The sequence below is a fragment of the Haemaphysalis longicornis genome, unplaced genomic scaffold (assembly GCF_048455015.1).
Source record: "Haemaphysalis longicornis isolate Haplotype H1 unplaced genomic scaffold, Haemaphysalis longicornis Haplotype H1 scaffold_78, whole genome shotgun sequence".
Classification (NCBI taxonomy): Eukaryota; Metazoa; Arthropoda; class Arachnida; order Ixodida; family Ixodidae; genus Haemaphysalis; species Haemaphysalis longicornis.
Window position 1 is genome coordinate 998,807 of NW_027526441.1, and position 21,998 is coordinate 1,020,804.

A 21,998-nucleotide genomic window follows, 5' to 3' on the forward strand; every position below is an offset into this window, starting at 1 on the left:
TAGGAAAGGGAACTCAGCAGTGGATCACACTCAGTCCATCAACACTGTAATGCAGAAATCTGGGTGGTACAGTAGACCTCGCTACGTGGTGGCATATAAATGTCCCGAAAAAAGCCTTTTATTCAGAACTAGTTTTAAAGCATTATAAGTTGATTGATTGATTGATTGATTGATTGATTGATTGATTGATTGATTGATTGATTGATTGATTGATTGATTGATTGATTGATTGATTGATTGATTGATTGATTGATTGATTGGTTTTAGGGTTTAACGCACCCATGCAACGAAGGCGATGAGGCGCACCGCAGTGGAGGGTTCCGGATTAATTTTGACCACCTGGCGATGTTTAACATGCACCGAAATCTCGCACACACGGGCGTTTTTGCTTTTCGCCTCCAAGGCGTTAGAAAACGGAGTGGGATGACATATGCAGATAATGTACTAGAACGACAACGCTTGGTAAAAAGGCTTAGAAATTTCCTGTTAGAAAGGTGGTCAGGCATGATGAGGACACAACGTCAGTAAACACCAACACCGTAAGAAGACAGCGGTGAGCCTCTCTCGTTACTGGAAGCGAGACAGTTTTAGAAACTCTGGAGCAGAGGAACATGGGACTCTTCGAGGATTTATACAACGCACGTGTGGGCATGATATTTCTCGCTAAGAGTGGATGTCGTGTACCAGGAAGGGAGTCCGGGGGAAAGGTCTTCCACAGCCCGAGAACGTGAAGGGAGTGTGTATACGTAGGCGAGAGGGCGGCAATATATGCGCACACGAAGATAATATTGATTAGGGTACATGGGGGGCGATGATAAACAAAGGCTTATTATAGAGAAAAGGGGTAAGGGAAAGGGGTGTGCTCAGGAGGCTGCGTGAGGACGCCGCCGTCACCGCCGGGCGAGCAGCATAGCTCGATGTTCCCGGTCGGAACTAACCAGCAGCCTCCCCCACTGCTCATGGGAAGGGGTAGGGTTCAGTCGGGGAGGTAGGAGAGGTAAAGTTGTACAGTGCGGACATTCAAGGACAAGGTGGAAAGTTTTCAGTGGGGCATTACATGGCTGATAGGTGTTCGGGTAGAGCGTAGGAGCAGTGTGCGGAAGCCGTGTACAGTCGTAGTGCCGTAAAGTTCCGAAAGAACGTCCACCCATTATGCAGTGATATAAAGTGAAAAATAGTGGATGAGAGAACTTTCGGGTCAGGTGAGAGAAACTACAAAAAAGTGGCCGCACCGCCAACCCCAACTGCGGAGATATTAAGAAAAAATACGATAAGGACAAACTTTCGGGTCAAGTGCGGTAAGCCAAACAAGTGACCGTATCAACAAATGAATATATGATTCGTGTTTATTTTGTTCACTCATTTTCAAAATATCACTCAATATTACCGGTTCGAACGACAGCACTTCCCTCCTCCACATCCTAAACTCTCACAAGAAGAAGAATCCCTACTTCGCCGACTGCAGAGCAATACCTTCCCTCACCCAGCCCGCCTCCATCCTATATTTCCAACGAAATTGCCGGCCGAATGCAAATTTTGCTTACAACCCGGTACTCTTACTCACATCATATTAGAGTGCAAGTACAATCCCAACCTCCTTCCTCTTCCATCCCCCTTCACACCCCTGAGCTATGGGAGAACTTGGTGACCAGCAGCGATCTGGACGTCCAGACACGTTTGGCCTCCAGAGCGAAGGCTGCCCGCTCGTCAAATGGCTTCCTGGAATAAGGAACCACTCCCACTTCACCGGCTCAATAAAATGTTTTTCCCTCACTCACTCGGCGATAAAGCCACCAATTGTAGTGTGTGGGCGATCTTTGGGATCGTTAAGTAAATTGAATATTTCACCCCTAAAAGGGAGCGGCGATTTGTTAGAGGAGGGCGTTCTCTCGGAACTTAGCGGTAGTTATCTGTTTGTAGGCTTCCCATGGTGTACGCTTCGGAGTGAGTGAGGCACCGGTGTGATGGAGGATATTTGTAGTGGAGGTACTTGTAGTTGGTGAGAATGACTTCAGGGGTTGTCATAGATTGATGGCGATGTCTTCCGTGGCTGCCGATTCGGATGCTGAGGATACCCGGTTGTGTATCTCGCGGGCTGCAGCATGGGCTGCTTCATTCCCAAGCAGGCCGGTGTGAGCAGGGGTTTATATTGTGATGAATAGTTGATGAGAAGTTCATGTAGAACGTAAATTGCTACGAGAAGAGCTTTCCATGACAGTAGTGAAGGCGCGCCTAGGGAGATTTGGTAACAATCGGAAGGGGGGAGGTTGACTGCGAGGCGTGGTAGCGTTGTGAGCTATGGCGAGGGATTCAGCGGGTAGCGGGAGAGATTCCGCGGTACGTGGGAGTAGTCATCGTGGTACCCATGAAGTCGAGAGCCACAATTGTGGTGCGCCGATCATGTTCAGTGCGCGCAATGTCTGTATATCGGAAGCTTGAGTTTCTGTTGTCTTCTTTGTAGCGTTCCCACACGAGCTAGCCTTCGGCCCCTGTTGTGAGTTGGGTGCATGTGCCTCGGGATAGGGGCGATGTGAATTCGTTGATGCATGAAAATGGGGATCTTGGGGGCATGTAGTAAATGTTCGGGGTGTCATGTCCCAGAGGACCGATCAGGTGTCATCCTATTGGAGTAAGTTTCAGGCGATAGATTTCAGTCGTGTGTTGTGCTTCAAGAAGCCCCATAACGGTTTTGCGAGTACCCAGTTCAAGGACGTTTTGTGTGTGCATGAAGGTGGGAAGATCAAGGGCTGTTTTATAAGCTTTCCCTACAATGTCACGTTTTGTCAACTCGGTGGGTTTGGCTGCAGCATACGGCGTCCGTAGGTAATGCGACTAAGTAGCAGTATTTGTCTGAGCTTGCAGAATTCATTCTCTCTTCCCCCCCACCCCCCGTGTTGGGTGATTACAGTTTGTATCACATGAGTAAGATGGACGCATGTTCTGTTCAGTTGAAGGATAAAGGCAGCTTCCGAGCCCCGATGATGGAAAGGCACGCCAAGAATACGTAAAGTATGCACTTGTGGGATAAGAGTGTTTTCACAGCGAAGCTGTTGAGCAAACCATTTGTGTATGGTGTCCCCAGTTAAAAATACTAAGAAAAGGCCAAGCGTTTGTGGACGCGTGCCTCAAGCACACGTCCCTCGTGCTAAGCTGCCATATGGTCGGGCAGCTTCACATAGTGTGGAAGAGGTCTGCCTTCTGATGGCATTTATGGTATTCTTAGTTATACTTATCCGGAAACATCAATGCTAATCTGGACTTATCTGGGTAGGTATTGTTCTGGATTTTCCTAAGATTTCTGGCCTCCCCTGCGTCTAGTAGAAGGTGCTCGCGTTCATCAAGCCAAGCATACCCACTTAGGGAGATTGGCCAGTGTTGGCCACAAACAAACTAGCGTTCGTCGTATCATGGCAACACTTGCTCGGAACGAGAAAGACACGTCATAACGTAGGCCCGTCGTACGTTCGTCCTCGTGTTGTTTGAATGCGCTGCGTACCGTAGACGAACCGCGACTTGAATGTCAAAGCTGCTGCAGGTGATCAATCAGTCTGTCCACATGGCCGGGCGTCGGATAGTTCGGACGGCCGAGGAAAAAGCCGCGCTTCGAGGGGCTCGGTGTGCGAAGCCTTCACTAGAGACGATAAGTCGCGCATGCAGAGCGGCGTGCGACAAAGATGAGCTCACTCTGGCCTTGCTCAACAAACGTCCATTAAAATGTCATGCAGCCGACGTCAACCACGCCACCACAACGATACTAAATGTCAACTTCGTGTCCGTCAGTGATAACCTACAACAGATTCCACATTCAAGCCTTGCGCGTGAGTGCGAGTTTCCCTGATTTTTTTTTATCTTCAGATTAGGATTCAATGGGGGCCTAGGGGGTCACACGTGTGCGCGGTCGACACATCAGTACTGCAGACTTCTCGGCTTGACAGCGTAGCCCTTGCGGTATGAGATAAGTATTAATGGTGTTTATGGCTTGTTGCAGGGTGTCTCGTTGGGCTTCAACTGACCCTTGAGTTCTCCACAACGTGATGCCGTCGGTGTAGAAAGCATTGTAAGGGTGTGGGATGTAGTCGAGTTCTACGGGTAGATGAAGAAAAGCACTATTAAAGAGGAAACCGAGGCTTAGGGTAAAGTGAGGGCCCAGTAGAGTGAGGGGGGTCGAGTGAGGGCCGAGTGGAAGTGTGGCCGTTCGGTTGAAGAGGAAAGCCTTGACGTAGTTGAACTTTCGATGGCCGCAGTGTGTAGAGGCAAGATTCTCCAGGTTTGCAGAATGATAAACGTTATCGAAAGCTCCCTGCAAATTGAGAGTCATGATCATTTCTGATGACTGCGGCTGAGGGTTTGGATTACTTACTCTTTTAGTTGTAACAGCACGTCTTGAGTGGAAAGTCTGGTACGAAACCAAAACACGCTGTTGGGATACTGTGCGGTTGTTTCGAGGTGCTTGGTAAGACGTCTATGTACCATGTGCTCAAAAAGTTAGCCAACACAAGATATTTTTTAGCCCTAGGGGTGGGGGCGTTTCGGTATGCGTTTGACATGCTGCTCTTTTCTAGTGTTCAGGCAGAAGTCTGACTTCTCAGTGTTGATCGAACAGGTCAAGCAGGGTGTGTATCGTTTTGTCGTCGAGGCGGCGTAGTAGTCGTGTTGAGCAACAAGTGCCGAAAGACGCAACTCAAGGCGGAAGAAAACTATGTATTGGCATGGCGACCAGACCGAACAGCGCCCTGCCCGACAAGATGCACGCTTCCACTTGCTTTTTCCATGACGCTCGATCTCCTCGAAGCCCTGAGCAGACCCCGGCCATTTTCCCGGGTTTCGGCACCAAAATTGTTGAGCAACGAATGCCGAAAAGCCAAACTCAAGGAGGAAGATAACTATTTAATGGTGATGCAGCCAGCTTGCGAACAGCGGCCTGACGGGCTCGATGAACTCGATCCCGTTATGCGCTACTGTATCGTCGTTTTCGTGGTCGTGATAGGCAGCACGCAGAAAGGTTGAACAGTCGGTTGCTTATTCGACCGTGTCCTATGACGCTGTTCCGTTTTTACATTTATAGCACCCGATGAAGTTCTTCAGTGGTGGATGGGGAGTCTAGCTATGTATTGTGGTCTGCAGTATCATGCTTAGAACCATTTGGTGGTGGGTATTGGGATACGTGACCAAATATTTTCCGCCTAACTGACTGTACAAGTTCCTCAGGGAACAAGTCTGAGGTTTGTATCAGTCGGTAAATTTGGTTGGAAGTAACGGTGCGCGTCTGTTCTTTGCCCATTAGAGAGCGCAATACGTGCCATGTTTTCTTTGTGCTTAGCGTACCTTGAAGCTGCTTGCAGAAAGATAAAAAGTACTGTCTCTGTAAAGTTTTTGAGCAGTCTTGGGCTGCAATACGTCGGAATACATCCCTGTAGGCAGTTATTGTGCTTTTCCTTACGCCACCAAAGAGGAATGCTATCCCTGGCTTCCCAAATATGGATAGAATTCACATGTGGCATACTGAGTAGGGTACATTTTAAATAAAGGATAAGATGACCTCAAGCAAGTGCAATAGCGTGTTTCGATGGGGAAGCAGCTGCTTGCCATTGCACATTGCTTGCCAGTCGTGGCAAGCAGTACGTAAAAAAAAGGTATCATTTGTATGTGGTTTGTACATTTTGTTTTCCCGCCCTGCAAATCAATCCTTAACGTAGGTTTGCCCTACGACCACTTAATTACGTCGGGTGCAGGTTAACCTGGCGGTTCGGTCGAACAAGTTAATCAAGCCATGGGAAGGCAGCGCGCAATGAACGCGAAGCTGTCCCAAAACAGGCCCAAAGCAACCGTCACTAAAGCAGACGACGAAGCCGTACCGCGCGGGGAACGCTGGGTAAATTCGCCGTGCCATCTACAGTGTGCTCCGTTAGTGAAACCCTCTCCCTCCCCCTCCCTCCCCCCGCCTACGCCTCCTCGGCGTTGGGAGTTTGTTGTTCCGCACGCCACGAAAGAGCGGTCGGCTGTTAGAGGTAGAAAGCTTTGCTTTAAAACTGTAGCGCTTCCAGGCCTCCGCCTTACTTGTCGGCTCCCCACTTTTACCGTGCAGGAAAATACAACATCATGAAGCAAACAAATGGTACTTCAAACGAAGGCATAATTTGCGTAAAGGTTGTCAAGCACATCATATACACCCCTGTGCACTTGTTCGACTATTATGATCTCGGGCTGCTGTATAGCTTGCGTCATAATACCACGCGCACTTAACTGCCCCTGAAGAACATTTGTTGACGTATTACATGTTAAATGTGTACGAATGTTGCTTCTTCTGCAATCAAGTTTCCACAAGCTACTAGAAGAACGAACCAAATAGCTGGAAGGGGTGCTCAGTGCTGCTGCCAGAACTGCCTCAACTGCTCGTTTCCTTTCACGGTATAATCTACGTCCTGCTCTTGCAAGTGTCTTGAAAGGTGGCCTTACTGCCCATAGATTATCACTGGCCAGTTGTCGGCGAAATTCCAAGCATCTATGCTGGAATGAAACAGACCATGCTGAAGCGGTGCAAATTTCCCTGTGTTTTAATTTGACATATTAGAATGACAACCCAGACACATCAATAATACTATCTTTTTTGTTCAATTTACAGAACGAAACGGAACAACTGAGGAGCATGGGTCATAATGTAACCAACAAAACAGCGAGGTTCTCAGTGATCATGGGTGTGCGAAGAGACGGCGACCGCCTTTACGCAAACTCTGACTATAGAAAAGGTGGTGACGTGGATGGAGAGTAAAATATTATTTGAAATTTCACACTTATCGTCTGCATTAGTGTGATGTACATTGTGAATGCATTCTTTAGTACAAGCGTAGGCACTTTAATGTTTCGTTGAAATCGAATCAGGAAAACTCGCGATCTCTGTGTATCAAGAAATAAACTGACTGACTGACCCACCAACCAACCGACTGACTGGCGGACTGACTGAGTAACCGACTGACCCAACTACCTACCAAGCAGCTGACTGAGCCACCGACTGACCGACCGACGGGCTGGCCAATTGGCCAACCAATGCGCTGTAAACTCGTTCTGGCGAAGCAGCGTGCCCATTTATTAAAACGATGTTTCAATGGCTCGCGCATGGCGACGTTCCTGAAAAACGCACCGCAGAAAAGCCAACTTTCATTGACGATGATGATCAGTGCGGAGTGAAGTGAAAAATGGTTGAAACGCGAAGGTTTCTATTGCGGAAAGCGAATGTCTTGAACGTCCAAAGCAACAGTCAAAAATCCAAATCGTGACGACCAAAACGCACCTCAGGAAAACCGACTTACACAATGGGATTCCACACAGGCACATCAGGTACCTTGAGAAAAAAACGCTTCCCGTGATCGGAATAGAAACCTGGGTGTCTCGCGATATGCACGCAAGGCGCCATTCCGACATGGTCGATGTACCTTACATTACGGACTTTCACTTAGGTGCGTGGGATACAGCTTCGAGTTTTAATCATGTTATCTCAAAGGGGCCATGAATACAAAAAAAAACTTTGTTAAAGTTGAAAGAACTAGCTTTTCGTAACTTATTCAGCTCCCTCCCACCCGCGAAAGACGCTTGTTTAGAACACTGAAGTGAATTTGTCAAGATTCGGTTTTTGCTTGCATTGCGTAGAGCGGCACAAATAGACATACTTTTCATAGTTTATCCGGTCGACAAGGTGATATCTACGTTATAAAACCTGAAAGAAGAAAAAGTACCATGCACGGTCTCCAGTGGCCGCACCAACTAGAGCTGTGCGCCCATACGAGCTGCTACTGTGATTGGACGATGTCGAAGATCAGAATTCAGACCAGTTTTGGTTTCGGTTCTGTGAAACAACGTGCTTGGCATCCGACGTTATTGTTGGATGGGCATTCTCGATATCTCAGTAATCACCATACCTGTCATGTTGTCGGCTGCAATGCGTCAGATAGGCCTACCAGCTCGGCTTGGAATCGTAACAATAACTAGCCGGCGCGTACGCAGTGAATGCACGCCCTCCGCGTCCCTATATAAGCTCAAATGCGATGCGCTTTCCCCCCATATTTGGAGCTTGTCTGGCTCGTGCCCGTATAGTAAAAGGCGCGTTCGCACAAGGCCAAGGGTCGGCTGATTGGGGACGGTGCCCGCAAGCAGTCGGTGCATACGGCAACACCACGCCAACGAGAACTCGCAAGCGCGTCAGTGTCAATCAGCACGCGTTCTGGGAACTCACTCGTGGGGCAAAGGACGTTAAAGTGCCAAAATGGTGAATGAAGTATAAAAAACATTACCAAAAAACAAATAAATTATCTTGAAAAAAATCTGCAGAAAGTCCGAGAATTGTCTACTAATGAGTAGCAACTTATGCTGCTTGTCTAGAGTTTGAGTTCTTTAATCCAATTTTTTTTTATTTCTAAACATTGTGTGATCCATTATCTTTATTTACACTATTATAACAATTGCAGGAGTTACTTCCGCTAACTCTTCATTTTTGAATAAATGAAGGGCGTAACACGGTTCGCCATTTTCGCTATCTTTTTATATTTTTTCTTTTTTTTGTTTTCAACATTCTGTTCGATGAATTATCTCCATTTATGCTATAATAACGATTCAAGATGTAAATTCCGCAAAATCTGCATTTTGCTCCCTCCTGAACTAGCTGCCTGGTGGTAAGGCATTCTCAATAATGCTTCGCTTTCCCTCCTAGAAATTCTTAGAGATCACTGTACTAGCCAACTCAGCCTCTTCAACGACCAGATTGAAGCTCTTTCGCTAACTGAGCAGGAAAAAATACATCTCAATATTTTTATAAATCGTAAGGAAAATGATCTTAGTAATAGGCAAGCGGTTAAGTTTCAACGTGACCAGCTTCCCTCGCGAATTACAGCTTGCACTATAGAAAATCAGCATCTCGATAGCCCTGACAATGAAGTATTAGGTCATGCAATGTTGCCCCCGCTACAGAGATTGCTTTAGTAGAACCTCATTCCCCAGCCAATAATCCTATATAAAAAACGAGCTCCCTCACTACCGGCCCCAGCAACGTCATTGACATTTCCAAACCACTTCCGGCCGACGAAAAAGGTATCCTAGAACGAGGTCTAACTTTCTGTCCCACAGATAACCGTGTGAATGAATACGAGTAACATAAAGATCTCACTGGTTTTTCTCGGAGAATGAGACTAAGCGAGTTTTTTTCGGAAAAAAAGGACCAACCTGACATTAACGAATGCACCCTCCACCCTCCTAGCACTTGGACTCCAGATGTAGATCAATTTCCAGAATTAGATCTGTACATAAAATCAGTATCAAGAGAAATATTGGCAACAACCAAGCGATCAAACAAGCGCAAGAACCTAACTCCGTCGGAAGAAGTTACCCTGAATAGCCTATCAGCCAGAACCGACATAGTCATAAAGCCAGCCGACAAAGGTGGTAGCGTAGTTGTTTTACCTATGGGAAAATACAAAGATGAAGCTTATAGGCAGCTCAATAACCCTTGCTACTACAAGCCCTTACATAACGATCCGAGCCAGGAATACAGCCTAAAAATCCATCAGAGCCTCACAGATCTGCGATCTAGAGAATTAATAGCGACCACGGACTTAAATTTCATGAAACTGAATAATAAGCATGCAGACCGTTTTTACCTGCTCCCAAAAGTCCACAAAGTCTCCATAGAATTATTGTTCACTGCCGACATTCCCGGCAGACCCATAGTCTCGAATAACAATACCCCAACAGAAGCATTACCTGTTTCTGAATCAATACCTATCTGACATTCCGACTCTTCTTCCTTCATTCGTTCAGGACACCCCCCACTTCCTCCGCATAATAGAAGAGATAAATAAGGGTGGGCGCCTACCCAGTCGAACCCTCCTTGTTACTCTTGACGTTGCCGCATTGTATACAAACATCCCTTTCGTCGAAGGAATTGAAGCTATTTCAAAATCTCTATCAGAGAACCCGCACCAACATGTGCCAGAAGTGTACATAACTTTGTTAAAACTAGTTTTAACTCTCAAATATTTTAAATTCGACTCTTCTTACTTTTTGCAAGTTTTTGGAACCAGCATGGGTACTCCATTCCCGCCGACCTATGCCAACATTTTCATGGGGCAACTTGAAGCCACTCTATTAAGCTCTTTTCCGCATAAACCTCAGGTTTATGCCTGACTCCCACAAACACTTCAGGCAGTGTTATATTCCAAGAATGGCAACCGTCTGAGACAATGTCATAATAAGCTCTACCTTAGCCAAAATACGGTTTCCACTCAGACATGGATACAGAGGGCTCTGAAAAAGTTGAGGCCCACTTACGTCTTCCACGTTACGGTCAGAGACCATGTAGACGTGGGCGATGTCGTGGAACCCGTGCCCCATGATGCCCTCGGCCGTGTGACCCAAGCCAAAGGTGTGGCCCATTTCGTGGAGCACGCCTCCCAGGCTGCTCGAGTAGAATGCCGACAGTGTGCCCAAGGGAAGATTTACCAGCCACCAGTGGACAGGAAGGATATAATTTTGAGGAAAAGCCACAACGAATACAGTGACCTTAAATATATAATCTAGACACCCACTCTGTTAACTGGAAAGTCCAGTTGTTGCTATATGTCTCAAGACTCACTGTCATGGGGTATGAGAATGCTAGCAACTCCACGGCTGCAATTCCATAAAGAAACCAGGAACCCAACATGCAAGTTTGCATTATTCAAAAGCTTGGGCAGACCACATCTCACTGCAACTCTATTCGACAGGAAACGTTGCTGCCATTACCAAGATAGTAGGCTTCAGAAGGGTCCTAGGGACTCAGAATTACCTGCTTACTGCAGCACAATATTACATGGCAGAGACCCTGTGAAAAACTAAATAAACCGATCGAAAACAGTTGAAAAAATTTACCCTCCCTTCCTACAAAAAGTTGAGAGACGCACAAAAGCTTTCTAAGATCAAAACTGCGTCAGAAGTACATGAAAACCTTCCCTAAAAGGGCGTCCAATCTACTCCTAAAGTGTGTCTAATCGATCGCAAACCTTCAAAGACCCAAATTGCACATGAAGCACAAACATGAAGCTCAAACATTTTGAAGCACTAAGTAAACGCTACGACGAACAATCAAAATGTTACCGATACGTGTTTATGAAATATACTAATGCACTCTTAATAAAACTAAAGGCATACGTTTGCACTTCTCCTTGGTGCTGGAGCACGAGGGGGTAGCGGCAGAATTTATTAACTTACTCAGAGAGCTATACCGGGAGAACCAAATGAAAATAGTGTGGGAGGGGATAAGAAGAAGAAGAAGAAGAAGAAGACGAAGAAGAAGAAGGCTTTATTTTTCAGCAGACAATCCTGTTCAATCCAAAGATTTTTTTTTTTCTACTCTCAATGTTTTTTCTCGTACTTCTTTTTTTTTCTTCTCTAAAATAAACCGGGTCACAGCCTAATTATTACTGGCAGCTTCTTGGCCAATCCCCCGCGTGAGTACGCGCCATAACATAAGGAACCAACCAACCAACCAACCAACGTTGTTACAATTCCTGTTGAAGGGGCAGGAGCTAAAGGCATTGAGTGCCTGACGAGGGCTCCTGACCCTGTGGAGTTCACAACAGAGGAGTTCACAGCAGAGGACATGTTCAAATTAAATATGCGTGCTTAGAAATAAGATCCAGCAATACAGAGAGAAAAAAATAAGAAAATTAGGAAAAATGCAAAAAAATGTACATTTCCAATAATTAATGTGAACATCTTCGACAGAACTCTGTCTGGTTGAGTTAAATGTAAGAGGCAAATACACCAACCAAGGGCGTCTATTCAAAGCGGTCCCAACAAAGGGCGTTTATTCAAAGCGGTCCCAACGTTTCGGAGCCAACTCGGCTCCTTCATCAGGGGTGACTATGTACGACAAGAACAGCGGTTATATAGGTGTCTTCTTCTTTTTCTTTTTTCTTACTGGACTTTTGCCCTTGCGCGTCGGAGGCCATGGGCGTAGATGGTGGGAAGGGCTCCGAGGGATCTGTTCAGGCCTTGCCGGTTCCCTTGTATGTGCCAGGACTCAAGCAGTAATCTTTGTGAGTAATTGCTTTTGGTGCCAACCACCTGCGCGCCGTCAAAGTTAATCCTGTGGTCAGCTTTTTCGCAGTGCTCGGCCAATGCACTGCGCTGAGTGTTCGCAACGGCGTTCGCAAGGCCGACACTCAGCGCAGTGCATTGGCCGAGCACTGCGAAAAAGCTGACCACAGGATTAACTTTGACGGCGAGCAAGTGATTGGCACCGAAGCCAATTACTCACAAAGATTACTGCTTGAGACCTGGCACATACAAGGGAACCGGCAAGGCCTCAACAGATCCCTCGGAGCCCTTCCCACCATCTACGCCCACGGCCTCCGACGCGCAAGGGCAAGAATCCAGTAAGAAAAAAGAAAAAGAAGAAGACACCTATATAACCGCTGCTTCTTGTCGTACATAGTCACCCCTGATGAAGGAGCCGAGTTGGCTCCGAAACGTTGGGACCGCTTTGAATAAGCGCCCTTGGTTGGGACCGCTTTGAATAAACGCCCCTGGTTGGTGTATTTGCCTCTTAATTTCCAATAATGAGAACCCAAAGTTATACAATATGCGTAAAAACATTTTTCTGCAATACATGTTACCAGCAGACACAATAGAAAACGACAACATACAATAGGCATGTATACACCTGCAAGGGTTTTAAACAAGGATGTCCTCTATCTCCACTGCTGTTCATGATCTACAAGGCGGGTTTAAAAAGGACGCTAGAGGGCAGTAGGATGGGATTCGATTTATCATACATTAAAAACGGGCAGGTGGTGGAACAGCGAATCAAAGGATTAATCTATGCAGACGACATATTGCTGATGGAGGATGACCGGATAGGCATGCAGGGTCTGATGGGTATCTGCGGAGAGGAAGTAACTCCCCTTGGGCTGTCCTTCAGCAGAAAAAAATCGAGCATCATGGTCTTCTACGACGACACGGAGCACAAATCGGTATCAGTTCAACAAGCGAAAATACCAAGGGTAAAGGAGTATAAATATTTAGGAGTGTGGCTTAATGACGGCGCAGATTACGCGCATGCACATGAGGCCCACCTTAAAAGAATACGGAGCCGGAACGCGGCTATAAGGAAACATAGAGCACTGTTGGGCTACAACAAATACGAGGTGGTGAGGGCAGTCTGGAAGGGGGTCATGGTACCAGGATTGACTTTCCGAAATCCGGCTTTATGCTTGAAGTCAGAGACCCAAGCGGGTTTGGAGGTAAATAAGAGGGTGGTAGGCAGGCTGGCCCTAGGGGCCCATAGCAGATCTACGAATGAAGCGGTACAGGGGGATATGGGCTGGGCGTCTTTTGAGTCAAGGGAGGCGCAGAGCAAGATACAATTTGAGTAGAGACTACGGGACATGGAAGAATAAAAATGTGCCGCGAGTGTGTTTAGGTACCTGTATATGAGGAGCATGGACAGTCCGTGGAGTGGGGCATCCACAACAGGTGGGGCATGCACAACAGTTAAAAATTACTCCCACCTCCCCTCGAGGGAACCCCTGTGTAGATGCGACGCATAGGGGGTTCCGTTGTTGTTTCCGTTAGGTTGATTCTCCCATCGCGTGAAACGTACCGTGAACCCCCTGCCGCAGCTATGACGCAACGTGGCGCGGCTATGACGCAACACAATCCAACACAATCCACTTTAATGCAATCCAATCCAAATCCAATCCAATTCAAGCCAATCGAATCGAATCGAATCCAATCCAATCCAATGCCCCTCGCGAGAGAGTGTTCACTATCGGAAAGGAGAGGGGGTGAGCGGCAGAGAGCGCATCTCGCGCGGCGAGTAGAATGGGGGACGGGTGTGGACGGACAACGACAATGCCGTATGGAGGGACAAGGCGAGTGAATGAGATGCCGTCGCATCTAAAAGCAGGTAAAAGAAGCACAGATTACGAATTGGGTTCAGAGAATGAAAGGTAAAAAACCCTGGAGAATTAAAGAACCGAGAAACTAGAAATGAGGAAGGAAGGTTTCCATGGCAACACGCGAGGCAGTGCATTGCTCTTTGAAGCACGGGCGGGATGTCTGAGAACACGGGAATACACGGCTAACTACAGGCAACACGACGAAACTTGTGTATGCTGCGTCAGGAATCGGGAGACCGTAGAGCATACTTTCATAGACTGCACAGAGATACGAGCGCGGCAGAACGATGGGGAAACAACGTTCCCGGAGGCTTTGGATTTTGTGTGAGGGGGAGCCTCAACTTCAGGGCCATACACGTGACGAACAGGCCGCTGGAGTGGTGGTGGAAGAAAAGTAGGGAAGAGAGTTGGACGTAGGAAGAGCAGTATACCGAATTAGAGTTTAGAACCGAAGGGGGGGGAGGTAAACAGGTGTGCAAAGGCGGGAAGGGGCAAGTAATAGGAGTTTAAAACCGGGGGGAAGGGGGCTAACCCATTAGGATTGTTAAGGTAAGGCAAATAAGTAGAATAACAGAGGCAAGCCGGATGGTAACAACCGACTTCCCGAAACAAAGGGGGGGGGGGCTCTAATCATCATCATCATGAAGACATGCTCGTCTGGGCGACTCTGCCTGCGCTTTTAGTTGTAAATCAGCCTTCATTGTCACGTTTTCATGCCACAAAACTCTCAATATGCGCGAAATGTGTTTTGACTCATTCCTACAAGTACAAGGTTGTTTAACGTTTTAGCAGCCACGATTGCCTTTGCACGCAGCTTTAGTGGTCTTTGTTTGAAAGCCAAATGTTCTGTCACATTTCGGCCTGAGTGAATGCCAGCGTGCTGAATTCTTTTTTCGCATTTACAGTATTTTTGCGCAATATCACAGCGCGAAAATATGCTTTTTTTGTCTTTGAAGTTGTTTCAAAAGCTCAGGGTTTTATCGCACGTGCATGCGTTTGTGTGCGCGTGCGCGAAAACAATGTAAGCGATAAGCTTTTGTGCATTGTCTGTAGACAGGTGACTGCGATAGTCAAAAGGTCTCAGTTACGCTTCCACGGGTACGAATGAAATTTTTTTTGCGTTTTGTTTTAATATGCTTATGTTTCCCAAGTTCCTACTGCAATCGCGCTGCCAAATTATTTTCTGGCAGTGAAGATGTTACGGCTTTCCGCGATGCTATCGACTCTACACGTGTATTTTTTCAGAAGGATGTTTCTGAATTTCTAGATCTGCTGGGGTAATATTCTGTAGATAATTTGTTGGCATGACTTTTTATTAGGTTATTATTTTTTCAGTGAGCATTTTACCTCAAGGTGACCACTAATATCTGTATGCACCACATCGGCCATACGTTGTTTCGGATTTTAGCAAAAACACATCGAGTAGAGATCGGCCTATCGTAAATCGTATGAAGATTTTTGTTAAATTACTTAGACCACGTTTATTTATGGTATAATGGAAGTCACTCGGTGCGTTTGTGTCTGCAAGCATGCATGTCAATATTCGTATCGCCATGCTTGACGATGCATTATGCATTAGAGCAAACCATTGATCTTTATCTAAAGAAAGATCAATATTTCGCTTCAATGCATAATAAAAAAGGTCAATAAAGGAAATGAATTAGTTTAATAAGTCCACTTAAGGTGGTATTCGATGCCCTATATGCGCCCCTCTTCACAGCTGCCAAAGTCTTTTAGTTTCTTGCAAGAACGTTTTTTTACTACAGGCCTACTTTCCTGCTACACCTAGCTGGCTTTTAACACTCAGCTCCTCTTGCTTAGGGTGGGATCATAACAAGACAAACAAAGCCCCCCCCCCCCCCCCCCCAAAAAAAAAAAAAAAGATGTGTTCTACAAGCTAAGTCTAGCGCAAAAGACCATCCTCCCTCTCACCTGTAGTTGCTTTCGTCCATAAATAGAAGACGATCCACCGGCCGCGAGTCGCACAGTCTTCGCGGAAGCTCTTCAACACTACGTGCCCAGGTGTACAGGCAACCTGTCCCACAAAGCGCCAGTCCACCCGCACCTATCATTACATCGCCTGACGTTTGACTCAACACCTTACCATGAGTCTTTGCTTCCACACCGACCTGGTAACGAGTCCAAGACAGGAAGGACCCAAACTTGCACCGGTCACGAACTCTGAACTCTGAGTTCATCAGCTCTGTCGCAACGTAGCTCCATATGTCTTCTGCTGTCATCGCAATGGGCTCATTCTAGAAAATCTTACTTATGAAGAGATACACAAATGACTTGCAATAGTCCTTGCTGTGCCCCAAACGGAACGACTTCCGGGACATTTCCGAGGCGGCGGACTTTCGGATATCGTCGTTTGGAGCGCCTGCATTCCAAGGGCAGTGCGGTCGCAGGCACTTTCGACGGAACAGTACTCATCTTGAGGTCCCTTGAAGTGACCTTCCTCAGGTGCATAGCGACATATCACATAGACGAGCCTAATGTAGTTGGATGGGGAAGAGGAGAGCGGCTCGAATATTAGTAGGCCTCTTCACTATTAAAGACCCGCTCGTTCTTGCCCGGCACAATTAGCACCAAAAACTTAAACTTTCTATCTATCAGTGGCCAGGAGATGAAGGTGTAAGGGCTCTTGCTTGAACAGTTCACCACAAATACTGAGCTGGACGTTTCATCGGAAGGACAAACACCACATAATAATGTGTACCAAGGGGTAACGAACGACGTCACCCACTTTGCGGTTCGTAATTTTGAACTTCATCTTCAAATGCGAGATTTTGAGAGCTTCCAATTTAGTTTTTTTTCATCACTCACAGTTTAAATAGGATGTGTCACGAAATGCAGCAGAAACTCTTGCCGCCGCTTTCCGCCTCTGCCTTGGCCACCTGGGAGATGTAGCTGTACTCGAATTTCTTGGCCAGCCGGTCGGGCAAGGGCGCGTTCCAGTTCTCGGGTGGCTTCTCCCTCAATTCCCACACGTTGTTCTCGAGGCTGGACTTACGACGGTCTTCCTTTTGCTTCTCTTCGCTTTGAACCACGGCCCTCTGTTGACCAACGAAAGAAAACAGGAAAAAAATAAAAATTACTTTAGTCCTTCACCTTAAGGGGGCCATGCAGACAAAACACAAGTTTGTTTTGTTCGAAAGATTGCCTCGTTAGAATCATATTAACACCACCTTTAACGCACACTTTGCCCAAATGAGCTGTATAATTAGGAAAAAAAGGAAATGGCCATGCGACCCACTAGCCCATTTCCCGCCACAGAACGTATGATGTCATATGCATTCAGCTGTGCGATTGGCTGAGGGCGGCAAAAGCAAACGCAAATTAGTCAGGGATTATAAGCTTGCCGAAAGAGCTATTCGTGCTTAAATGTAATGCATATTCATTTTACAGCAGTAAGAATGGTGAGGTAACAATGAAAGTTACGAAACTACACGTAAACACAGAAGTATCGATGCGCCCTTCTGTTGGTACTGGGTGCACTATGTTAGTTTTAGCTGCACACCAGTCTTTCGCCTTGGAGTTGTTTTACACGAGACTGGCCAATTGGCGCAAGTGACGTTGTCTTAAGTTACCTTCTTTGTGGAGCATACCCTATGTTTCACGAAACAATTATTTTCTGCCGTAAAAAAAACAAGCCACGTGCAAATTCGGTCAGGAACGAACGGCGGACAACGGTCTGTGGCTGACTACGGTAGCACCATCTGGGAGTACTGACGGTAAGCAAGGCTGCAGATCCAAATGACTCACTTGAATGATTGGCTTTATCCAGGCAGTTCCAATAAGAGCCAAGAACGGCGCCTGCTCGTCGCTCTACGAAACTTCGTTGAGGACTCTGGTCTTCACCATTTCCTTTAATTCCACACCCAATTGGATGCACCATTGGATGTATCCTACTTTTTCCCCAACTCCCATTACCTAATCCCTCTCCCCTAGACATCAAAATTCGCTAAAGCGTAACATGGCGTCTTTGTATCCCTTGTACATAAAATAAATGCGTGTTACCACCATTACCACTGGAATTTCGTTTGAATACCCGCTGTCATGACTTCGTGACAGACGTCACGAAAACACACGATTTGGCGGTAGAATCAAACTTTTATCCAAAATTGATTAACTTCTCGGTGAATACGGCATCGTTTGCTGCTGGACAAGCGCTGGCGGCACTATAAAACGCGAAATCTTTCGAACAAAACAAGCCTGTATTTTGTCTGCGTGGCCCCTTTAAAGAAGGACGAAATACAAGTTTGATTCATTAAAAACTCTGGTTTATCCCAATGAGGATGACAACAATTTTGCCACAAACTCGAAGCGAGTAACCATGATATTAAAGACATACGAAGCAGTCGTGACTCCCCCGACACTTTCAGGCGATTTCTCTACGACGTCACAGCATCTTAATTTCCGCCATCGGTGAACGCCGACCTAGGGCCCCGTAAAGAAACACAACTGGACTATTGTAGCAGGGCCTCTAGTTCTTTTTGACCGCATCACTTGAATGCCAGTGTGCAGTTAAAGGGGCCCTGCAACCCTATTTGAGCAGTGGAAGTAAACCTGCATGACGTTTAGATTACACTGCCAGCAATACCTGAGCCAAATATTACACGCGCACGTGAAGTGGTGAGGGCGAAAATCGTTGTGAAAGACGCGGAAAAACCAACCGCGCTCTTTTCAATTTTCCTCATTACGTACTCCTGGCATGGCCTAAACGATGTCATTGAGGCCATAGCTGTCGGATTGGCTGCCACTGGTCAACTTCGCGGCTTAGTTCTCGCATTTCCTATGACGATCCGCCATCGTCGGCGCGGTGTACCAAGCTCTTCTATACCTGAACCTGTGCGCACAGTTTTGGTGTTTATTTTGTGTTTTGAGTGCGCGTGGAATTTGAATGACGAAATCCATACTCCCCTTCCAATGATACCACTCTACAGCAAACGTTATTTGCTTCAAAAACACCCTACCAGCCTGAGCGTGCACTTGGCAGCAGGCAGCTATGCCTGATTTTTTGTGGCCCCAGACCGGAAATAGACCCCTCCGTGAATTCTGCCCGTATTATATCACTGATCTACGAAGTTAAAAAAGGTTTTCTATATTTCATGCATTTTTTTCCGTCTTCCGTGGATGGATTGAAACTGAGTGAGATAAACGCTAGTTGTTTCAAATTGAACGAATTTGTATTTTGTCTTCCCGGCCCTTTCCGCTACTAGATACTGAGGAGTAGGATAAAACATTACTGCTTCCTATCTTGAAGGCCGGCCAATCCACGCAGGGGACTACTGCAAAGGAAGCAAGGACCACAGGATCCACTGCACTAATACATCATGCCGTTCTACGTACAAAATGCATACACATAACTTCAAGCATACTAGAGTGAAAATGAGTGGGCGTAAGTCAAAACATGCCAAACACTGGAAATTTTAAGGAATACTATCGGTTACGATGTGGTAGTAAGACAGCAGCACTTTAAAGTACTCGTTCGTGTTATTATGAACAATGACAAGAGCCTTTAAAGCATGTCCTTTAAATTAGCCTTTCTCAGTTTGAATATAGCACTTCTTTGACGGACGTAAGTAGCACCTGATACCTTGGAGGCAAGTCAACAAAGCAGCAAAATTACTAACTGCTGAACACAGTAAATCACGAGCGACAAAAGTCGCACCACAGGCCTTCATACTCACTTTTGCAGTCAGAATGCTCTTCACTGTACCATTCACATGGCCTCACCTGCAGCAAAACGCAGAGATGCAACAGAATTATAAGGCACGACTCCGAAGGCAAAGCGTGGGATCAACTCCAGGCATATAAATTATGGTGCGGCAAACTCAGGAAAAGTAGGATACGTAACACAGAACATAATGGGCCTGCGACCAGCACTTGTGTTTCTTGAAAAGCGCAAGCCTCGATACAACGACCATTATTTGTTCTCGGTGCATGAATTAGTGCGTGCATATTACGAAGGGTGTCATTCGAACAGTTCGAATTATGAAGCAGGTGGAAGCCACATATCCAAAGCTTTTTTGGGGGGAGGGGAGGGCGGGGGGAAATAACACCAGGGAGGGAAGGGGGAAACGAAACCGTTTGTTTGTTTCGGAGGACCCTGGAGCTATGTCGCGCATTGCGGACATAAGGACGGATCTTGTGTGTGTGTGTGCGTGTGTGCGTGTGCGTGTGCGTGCGCGTGAGCGTGCGTGCGTGCGTGCGTATGCGTGCGTGGGTGCGTGGGTGTGTGTGCGTGTGCGTGCGTGCGTGCGTGCGCGTGTGTGTGCGTGTTGTGTGTGTGTGCGTGTGCGTGTGTGTGTGTGTTGTGTGTGTGTGTGCGCGCGTGCGTGCGTGTGTGTGTGTGCGTGCGTGTGCGTGTGCGCGCGTGTGCGTGTGCGTGTGCGTGTGTGCGCGTGTGCGTGTGCGTGTGCGTGCGCGTGCGCGCGCGTGTGTGTGTGTGTGTGTGTACGTGTGCGTGTGCGTGTGCGCGCGCGCGTGTGCGTGTGCGTGTGTGTGTGTGCGTGTGCGTAAGCGTATGCGTAAGCGTATGCGTAAGCGTATGCGTGTGCGTGTGTGTGTGTGCGTGTGCGTGTGTGTGCGTGTGCGTGTGCGTGTGCGTGTGCGTGCGTGTGCGTGCGTGCGCGCGCGTGTGCGTGTGCATGTGCGTGTGTGAGTGTGAGTGTGTGAGTGTGAGTGTGTGAGTGTGTGCGTGTGTGTGCGTGTGTGTGTGCGTGTGTGTATGTGTGTGTGTTGGGGGGGCTGAAGAATGCTTATACACATTACAATATCTACAGGTACATAAAGCCCAGCCACAATTTCATTTTTTTACTCTTCAGTTCTTTTTCAGTGACTTTGATCGTAACAAGCCAATTGTTCAGCTTGCAAAGCTATGAAAAGTGTGTCGAACTTGACTCGTATGTCTTCCTTCCAATAGGGATAAAATTTACAGACATGGAGAACGTCTTGTAGCAGCATGCCGGCAAGATGGGATCCGGAGATTTCGGTATTTCGGTGTAGGGCACTTCCATGCAGGACGTTTCGGTGCGGACATTTCGGTGCACGGACATTTTGGTGCAGGATGTCTCGGTGCGGAACCTTTGGTGCACGGAATGTCCCTGGAATTCTTCTAACAGTTTAGCTTTAATATTGCAATTTCATCAGTTAATATAATTTTACGATCAAGAGTTGTGTTTGCGCTGCAGCGCACGGAAACGAACGCAAAGCTGAGGAGGAGCACCAACACGTAAAGCCCAATTTCGGTAGTAAATGTCAAAAATTAACGTTGTTAATTTACTTCCATTCAAGCTTTTTTTTTATTATAACATTCATGTGAACAAGCCTAACACTTTAAGGGTTACCGAAGCCTTCGATTTCACTTCACCCAACGCTGCATGACGCTGCTGCTTTTAGTCCATTCCTCTCTCTCAAATCCACCCCCCCCCCCCCCCAATGCCAGCGAAACCGCCACAAAAAACAGACAGGAAATGAACTAGTTTAAGCCCGTATGCATTCCCGTTTAATTATTGTCTCTGTCAATGCCGCCTTCGTTGCATTCGGCGACGGTTGTACTGAAAAACCAACCCATGATCACACTTACAGTGGCGTTACTAAAGAGGGGGAGAGGAGGGCTGAGCACCGCCGGCTACCAGCCCCCCTGGTAGATACATGATGGGTGGCACTTGTGCTTCTCCACAGTGCAAACTGTATGTCGGAAACTTGAAGACGACTGTCACAGCTCTCGCCAAAACAGCCCATTCAATTTTTTTTTCTCTTATAATGTCTGCGGTGCCCATGATATGCGCAACTTGAAGAGTTAATTGCTGATGGGGCGACCAAAGGCGAAGAAAGAGCGATTCCTGGAGGGGGACACCATTGGTATGACCACAACGCGCGGAAAGGTGTAGCCAGCAAGCTCGTTCCCCGATGGGGGTGACAGGCACCAACGATACTTGTCATTGTGTCCTCAGGGGCTCTTCGCGTGGATTTTTTGCACGTCAGAGATGTTGTGGGAGCTCATGGCGAATGTATAGCTTTTTCTTGCATGAATGCTGTGATGCTTCGGAGGCCTGTATAAGGTTT

At 47.0% G+C, this 21,998-nt stretch overlaps 1 protein-coding gene and 1 pseudogene across 1 annotated transcript in view; one reads left to right on the forward strand and one right to left on the reverse strand.

Moving 5' to 3' along the window:
- Positions 1 to 6,790, forward strand: part of LOC144148132 (scoloptoxin SSD14-like) — a 100,668-nt gene extending 93,878 nt beyond the window's left edge. Inside the window, exon 9 of the mRNA XM_077679724.1 lies at positions 6,623 to 6,790. Coding sequence (XP_077535850.1) covers positions 6,623 to 6,769 — 147 coding nt within the window. The 3' untranslated portion in view covers positions 6,770 to 6,790. The remainder of the gene's footprint in view (positions 1 to 6,622) is intronic.
- A 912-nt stretch (positions 6,791 to 7,702) lies between these two features.
- On the reverse strand, positions 7,703 to 16,698 carry LOC144148126 (uncharacterized; annotated as a pseudogene).
- Positions 16,699 to 21,998: the final 5,300 nt, after the last annotated feature.